The sequence below is a fragment of the Colobus angolensis genome, unplaced genomic scaffold, assembly GCF_000951035.1.
Source record: "Colobus angolensis palliatus isolate OR3802 unplaced genomic scaffold, Cang.pa_1.0 Scaffold158, whole genome shotgun sequence".
NCBI lineage: Eukaryota > Metazoa > Chordata > Mammalia > Primates > Cercopithecidae > Colobus > Colobus angolensis.
The window spans coordinates 1,712,858-1,721,173 of record NW_012114688.1 but is presented as its reverse complement, the minus strand read 5'-3'; the positions used below and the strand labels follow the sequence as shown (position 1 = coordinate 1,721,173).

General features: G+C 39.3%; 1 protein-coding gene across 1 annotated transcript in view; it reads right to left on the bottom strand.

The window, feature by feature from the left end:
* Positions 1–8,316, bottom strand: part of IL23R (interleukin 23 receptor) — an 85,390-nt gene that overhangs the window by 51,269 nt on the left and 25,805 nt on the right. Inside the window, exon 5 of the mRNA XM_011936872.1 lies at positions 6,064–6,224. Within this exon, the coding sequence (XP_011792262.1) occupies positions 6,064–6,224 (161 nt within the window). The remainder of the gene's footprint in view (positions 1–6,063; positions 6,225–8,316) is intronic.

Sequence of the window (8,316 nt, the reverse complement as noted above, 5' to 3'; positions counted from 1 at the left end):
AAGAAAGAAAGAAAGAAAGAAAGAAAGAAAGAAAGAAAGAAAGAAAGAAAAGAAAGAAAGAAAGAAAGAAAGGCTGGGCATGGTGGCTTATGTCTGTAATTCCAGCATTTTGGGAGGCTGAGGCAGGCAGATCACTTAAGGTCAGGAGTTTGAGACCCAGCCTGGCCATCATGGCAAAATGCTGTCTCTACTAAAAATAGAAAAAATTAGCCAGGCGTGATGGTGGGTGCCAATCCCAGCTACTCAGGAGGCTGAGGCAGGAGGATCATTTGAACCCAGGAGGCAGAGGTTACAGTGAGCTGAGATCATGCCACTGCACTCTAGCCTGGGTGACAGAGCGAGACTCTGTCAAAAAAGAAGGAAAGAAAGAGAGAAAGAGAGAGAGAGAGAGAAAGAGAGAAACAGAAAGAGAGAGAGAGAGGGAGGGAAGGAGGGAGGAAGGAAGGAAGGAAGGAAGGAAGGGAGGGAAAGAAAAAGAAAGAAGAAGGAAGGAAGGAAAAAAAGAAAGAAGAAAGGAAGGACGAAAGAGAGAAAGAAAAAAGAAAAAAGGAAGAAAGAAAGAAGAAAGAAAAGAAGATGTTCAGTTGAGATGTTTTACCACAATAATTTTCTCCTTCTCTTGTGTATTAGGGAAACAAATGAATATTTATATCTATTGCTAACTTGTTTTGTTCTCCATTACAATAAATCTGCTCTTCCTTGAAACTTTGACTTGAAGAAAGCAGGTCTCATAAGACTCTAAGGTTTTATAAATTGTTGGCATGTTCTATAATAATAACCTTCAAAGGGGGAACTGAAATTCTGATTGATTATTTTACTAGTTGTTTTGTTAGAGTAGGAGGTATATAGTTGGAATCTCTATGTTTCTAAACTGTGTAAATAGTTCTAAGTTTGTTCTGTCTGAACAGAATAGAATCATTAACACTTTCCAATTCTCCCCTAAGGAACAGTGAAAACCTATGACTTTGCTAGATGTATTATTTAACAAAGAACTCAAGGGCCTGTAGGCCTGTTTTTAGAAACCACTATTACAGGTTAATATTCTCCATGAATTAGTTTATTTTCATTTATTCTAAGTTTATAAAGCTTTAAGAAAATTATTGCTTTACTACAATGACTATTATACTATCATTATCTAAAATTATGTGCAAAGGTAGATGATTTACAGAGAAAAATAAAACTTAAGGATTTGCTGTCTAGTAGCACAGTCCTATAATAAAATTTTGGGGCTAAACTTGGTGTAGAAGTAGCAGCAGCTTTAATTTAGTTAACAAGCTTACTGTACTCAACTTTTATCATCTGAATTCCATAGCTGATTTCCTTTTACTAGTGCAAGCTTCTTGTAATAAGAATCAGTATTCAGGCTGGATGCAGTGTCTCACGCCTGTAATCCCAACACTTTGGGGAGGCCGAGGTGGGCAGATCATTCGAGGTCAGGAGTTCAAGATTAGCCTGGCCAACATAGCGAAACCCTTGTCTCTACTAAAAATACAAAACTTAGCCGGGTGTGGTGGCAGATGCCTGTAATCCCAGCTACTTGGGAGGCTGAAGCACAAGAATCACTTGAATCCAAGAAGCAGAGGTTGCAGTGAGCTGAGATCATGCCACTGCACTCCAGGCTGGGTGACAGAGCAAGACTCTGCCTAACACCCACCCTGAAAAAAAAAAAAATCAGTGTTCAGAGATTCTAGAGTCAAGGGCGTGCATCCCTGGGGCTCTGAAATTGCTTAGGACTGTGTAAGCACCCTCAAGGCCATACATTTCCCACCTCCTCCTGTCACCCATCTCCTCCTGTCTCCCGCCTCTGAGTTCGGCTTGGCCACTGTTACAGCAGCACAAGCATTCTAGGACTCTTTTGGCAAAAGAATTATTCTGAGGAGAAAGCAAAAATCTGTTTAGTCTTATGAGGAATGCAGATAGCGCAGTAAGAACCATAGCCATAAAGCAGGGTAGTGCAATCCAGATTTAAGTCTTTAGGTTTGAATGAGTTCATATTTTTGCAAACTGGCATTTATTATATAATACATACTTGAATATTTAGTTTGTTACACAGACTTAAATGTTGAATTTTTATTCTTACCGATTAGGTTTCATATATTTCCACCAGATCTTACATTTTTAAAAAGTATCGGGAGGCCAAGGAGGGTGGATCACGACATCAAGAGATGAAGACCATCCTGGCTAATACGGTGAAACCCCGTCTCTACTAAAAAATACAAAAAATTAGCCGGGCGTAGTGGTGGCGCCTGTAGTCCCAGCTACTTGAAGGCTGAGGCAGGAGAATGGCGTGAACCCGGGAGGCGGAGCTTGCAGTGAGCTGAGACAGAGCCATTGCACTCCAGCCTGGGCGACAGAGCGAGACTCCGTCTCAAAACAAAAACAAAAAAGTATCAATTTCATTATCGATGTCATATTTTAAAATTCTACTCGTATTGAAATAAAAGCGAGATTTTAGCCTTTTAGCATATTTCCAACACATTTATCCATATTTGTATAATGGGGAGAATTAATATTCAAAATGGCAGGTAGAAAGCACAACACTTTCTGTACTCGAATTTATTTCCCTACAAGAGAAGTTAAAAGCATTCCTCTCATATGCTTCTCTGGCAAGTGTTACTGTGCTACTAACTCTGCCCTGCCATTCAGCATAACTTCCCTAATGCAATGAAAGCCCAGCCCATAGCTGCTATGTGGAAATTGTTCCCAGGACAGTCTTCTGTTCTCAGTGGCATAGAACAGTTCATTTATCTAATATGAAATGTCTCATTCTTAAAGTGTTACCCATGAAGACGGCTCATCTGTTAATAATCTGGTGGTTTTGTTGGCTGGGGCCTCCTATACAATTAATCTGTATTTTTCAACCTGAGTTTCTGAGTACATTTCGGGATAATGAAAAGGCAAGGAAAGAAATACAGACCAAAGGGGAAGAAGAGGTGGAGGGCGAGGAAGAGGTGGAGGGGGGGGAAGAGGTGGAGGAGGAGGAGGTGGAGGAGGTGGAGGAAGAGGAGGAGGGAAAGAGAAAGAAGGAGAAGAAGGAAAAGGAACAACTACAAACTCCTAGTTCCCATTGTGAGAAGTCAGTCTGGAACTAGAGGCCAGATGAGATTTTTTCCTTTGTGGGAGGTGGAGTGGTGGTAAACTATGGCAAGTCAGCATGTCTGGGATGAAATCTGGCTCTCCTCATTACTAGCTAAGTGACTTTGCACAAATTATTTTATCACTTTCTTCATCTGTAAAATGGGGACAGTGGTACTTATGTATGGCTGTTTCCAGAATGAAATGTGATGTGCATGAGAGGTGTCTGGAACACAGGAGGTACTAAATAAACGGATGCAATGATATTAAGATCATAAGATTGTAATGATAATAATAATAACAATATTATTATTATAATTCAGCTCCTAAAAATTGCACTGCTAAAATGATACTGGTCATGATAGCCTTTAAACGTCATTAATTCATTGAGGGGCATCTATGATAAGAAAAGGATATATTACTGCATTCTACCTGAAAATGTAAATTTACAAAAATGTATGGAGCATAGTCAAGAGAACTGTAACTCCAAGGGTATACAATAAAACGAAGTAACTGTCCATCATCATATTCAACAGAGTGTGTTTTCAAATCTAATTCAGGCTGGGCATGGTGGCTCATGCCTGAAATCCCAGCATTTTGTGACGCCAAGGCAGGAGGATCACTTCAGCCAAAGAGTTCGAGACAAGCCTGGGAAACGAAATGAGACTCTGTCTCTAAAAGAGATTTAAAAAAATTAGCCAGGCACTGTGGCATGTGGCCTGTCATCCCAGCTACTTAAGAGGCTAAAGCAGGAGGATTGCCTGAACCCAGGCAAGGTTGCAATGGGCTGTGATCGTGTCACTGCATTCCAGCCTGGATGACAGAGTGAGACCCCCTCTCTCTCTATAAAAAAAAAAAAGTGTGTGTGTGTATATATGCACATATATACATATATGCATATATGTATACATGTATGTATACACGCATGTATGTATACATGTATGTATACATATACATATACACATATATGTGTATATGTGCATATATATGTGTGTGTGTATATATATATTCAGAGCATAAGAACAGATTTTTACAGCAATACCATTAGTTGAGATAGTTGAGGTTAGTTGAAAAGTAGAGATCATTAGTTGTAATAGAAGACTTCAGTGATCCCAGAAGGGTACCCATAGTGAAGGCTTCATATCCCCTAGAACATTAATCAGCAGAAAAGTTGTCAGATACAGTGCAATGTGCTTTTATTTTTCTCATAAAGACTGAGGATCAGAGTAAAAAATATTGGAATTAAATGTTCCCTACCTCTGTGATCTCAAATTTTTTTAATGCCATCAAACCTCAGTTTTCTAATATATAAATTATAATCTCATATAAAATAGGGTTGAGATGAGGATTAAATAATGTATGTGAAAAGCTGTTAGCTGGCTGGGCGCAGTGGCTCACGCCTGTAATCCTAGCACTTTGGGAGGCTGAGGTGGGTTGATTGTCTGAAGTCAGGAGTCTGAGACCAGCCTGACCAACATAGCAAAACCCCATCTCTACTAAAAATACGAAAATCAGCCAGCCGTGGTGGCACACACCTGTAGTCCTAGTTACTAGGGAGGCTGAGGCATGAGAATTGCTTGAAGCCAGGAGGCAGAGTTGCAGTGAGCCGAGATCATGCACTGCACTCCAGCCTGTGTGACAGAGTGAGACTCTGCCTCAAAAAAAGAAAAAAGTAGTTAATATATAAGAAAGTGCTCAATAAATGTTAGCTTATTGAAATAATCTTTAATTATAACAACAGGAATCATTGTTACTGGGATCTCCAAAGAGAGGATGATTCAGACTTGGTGTCATTTGGCTGAATTGTGGTTTTAGGACTTGGATGTAGTTGTAAAAGCCTCAAGGGTAATTACTTTTTGGAATTTATCTTAAGGAAACAATAAAAAACTATGCTAAAATTTAGCCACAAAGTTGTTCATGGCAATATAGTTTATATGGTTCAAAACTGAAAACAGTGTTAATCTCCAACAATAGGGATTAAACTGCTATATATTCAGACAACATTAAAAATAAAACTACAGATTAAATTAATAGAAATTGTTTATTACTAATATATAAGTATAAAAAGGTAGGGTATAAAAATATCTGAAACAAAAACTATTAATGTTTGTTAAATCTGGCTGATGAACAGAGGTCTACATAATTCTCTGCAATTTTCTATGTATTTTGTAAAACTTTTCAAAATAAAAACAAACAAAATCTTACATAAGTCCCCAAGTAGTGTATAGAGTATGACTTTAGCATGCTGTATTTTCACAACATAAGACTCAACAAACTTTATCATGATAATTGTGGGGTTGTTTTGTTTGTTTTTTGTTTTTGTTTTGCCTTCCCTAGTAGATGGTAAGTTATTTCAGGGCCGGTACCTTGTCTATCTTATTCACTCTAGCCTTTAGAACAATGCTTAGAAACAAGAAGTTTCCAATAAATATTTGTAAAAACACATACATCTTTTTTTTTTTTTTTTTTTTTAGATGGAGTTTTGCTCTGTCACCCAGGCTGGAATACAGTGGCACAATCTTGGCTCACTGCAACCTCTGCCTCCCAGGTTCAAGAAATTCTCCTGCCTTAGCCTCCTGAGTAGCTGGGACTATAGGTGCCTGCCACCATGCCCTGCTATATTTTTTTCCTTTTTTTTTGTATTTTTAGTAGAGACAGGGTTTCATCATGTTGACCAGGCTGGTCTCAAACTCCTGACCTCCAGTAATCACCTCGACCTCCCAAAATGCTGGGATTACAGGCATGAGCCACCGGGACCGGCCACATAAAGCAATTTAGAAATAAAACTGGAAGGATATACAACAAAATGGCAGCAGCACTACTCATCTCTAAGTTGTCTTGGGCAGGTAGAATTATGGGTAATTTCTGTTTCCTTTATCATGCTCTGCAGGAACTTTAGGGGAACTTTTTTCAGATCTAGACCTCATTTGACTAGATCACCGCAAACTAGTTATTATTAAAGACATCACAGAATTTCTTATTCTTTACCTATATCATCCAGGTGAATTTGCAGTTGTTTTGACTCTTCCATGCCTAGTGCGTTTTCTGCTTGGACCCAAACCAAATACTTCTTGCCACCTTGTAATGAATCAGTGGAGATGTTAATATAGCTTGAGGTGAGATACTGTTGCTCTTCTTCTGTCTCTAAACTTAAACAAAAAAAGATAATCATAAATCGTATTTAGTTTGAATTAATTGGCTGAGCATGGTGGCTCACACCTGTAATCCTAGCACTTTGGGAGGCCAAGACAGGTGGATCACCTGAAGTTAGGAGTTCGAGACTAGCCTGGCCAAGATGATGAAACCCTGTCTCTACGAAAAAAATACAAAAATTGGTGGCATGTGTCTGTAATCCCAGTTGCTTGAGAGGCTGAGGCAGGAGAATCACTGGAACCCGGGAGGTGGAGGCTACAGTGAGCCAAGGTCACGCCATTGCACTCGAGCCTAGGAGATAGAGTGAGACTCTGTCTCAAAAAAAAAAAAAAAGTTTGAATTAATTATTCCAGAATTTTAAAATGTTACCTTTTTTTAAAAAAATTAAAATTTAATTTTCTAAACAATAGAGACAGGGTCTTGCTATGTTGCTCAGGCTGGTCTCAAACTCCTGGGCTCAAGCAATCGATGCATCTTGGCCTTCCAAAGTGGTAGGATTACAGGCATGAGCCACTGTGCCTCGACAAAAATGCTACCTTTTTAAGTCTGCTTTCAAACATGCAACCCTTTACTGAAAAATATTTCAAAACTGATTTTATTATCAGAATTTTAAAAAGTAAATTCAAATCTGACAAGGGCCACAGTATGACTTCAGTGGACCCTGAACACTTCTGCCTTCATGGACCCTTTCCTCCATTAAAAAAAAAAAGAGCGTATATATATTATATAAATATATAAAATACACATAAATATATGCACATATACATAGATGTATACATATGCATGCATATACATGAATGTAACAGTTATTTTTCTCTTCTGACTTTAAGTAAAATTAAACATTTTCATGGACTCCTAAAATTATTGTGGGCCCTAGCCACCGTGCCTACTGTGCCTATTAGTGAAGTCAGCACTGGACATAGCTTGGAATAGCCAGAATAGCTACCTTTGGAAAGGAGTACTGCATTTTGGTTCAGTGCAAGGACTGTGAAGTCAGACATTTCTATCAGGATATAGGGTGAGGATGGAGTGGTGGGGAGGAGTCAGGATGGGGTGAGAGATCGTGATAGGGTAGGGGAAGGCCAACCTCCTGGACAGAGACAACCAGCATGTTCTGAAACAAATACATGAAACTACATGATATTTCTGAGAAGGTTCAACAAGTGCAATAGCCTGGATCCTGAAAATGCAAGAAGACACTTGTAGTGGAACAGGCCTGTCAGAAGACCTTCCATGAGCTACTGATGGATCAGAACATATCATGTAAGTGATAGAAAGAGAGTGCATACAGTGAGATTCACACCATTTTGAGGGTCTCTGGGGCTGTCTGGCACCTTTACAGAGGACTGATGGGAAATGAAAGTGGTGGTATAAAGAAGAAAGATCTAGTTTAGAATAGGGGAATAGAGAGGGCTATTAAGTATCATTTCCAAGCATATTTATCTAAGTTTTTATAATTGAATGAGAATCTCCAAGAAGCCCAATATGGTAGAATTCCAAATGATATATGTTAATGCCAAAATTTCAAATTGTATTCATTGGTGGTGGACAGAAACTTTGAGCCTCTGTTTTTAAATCTCTACCTCCAAATAACCACACGGTGTTTTTAGTGGACGAGAGTTGGAGGCAGTGGTGAAAGGAGTGCTGGAGAATGTTTCTTTGCTCCTCTGATTTCTGCAAAGAGATTTGATATTGTTTCCACCCTTATCCTCTCCAAATCTCATGTTGAAATGTAATCACCAGTGTTGAAGGTGAGGCCTAGGGGGCAGACCCTTCATGAATGGCTTGCTGCCCTCCTGGCAGTAATGAGTGAGTTCTCGCTCTGAGTTCAGGCAGATCTGGTTATTTTAGAGAGTGTGGCACTTCCCCGCTCCCTCTGTCTTGTTCACCATCTTCCTGTACAGCCTGCAGAACCGTGAGCTGAAATAAAACTCTTTTCTTCATAAATTACCAAGCCTCAGGTATTTTTCTCCCCTTCCCTTCCCTTCCCTTCCCTTCTCTTTTCTCTTCCCTCCCTTCCTTCCTTCCTTTCCTTCCTTCCTCCCTCCCTCCCTCCTTTTTCTTTTCTCTTTCTTTCTTTCTTTCTTT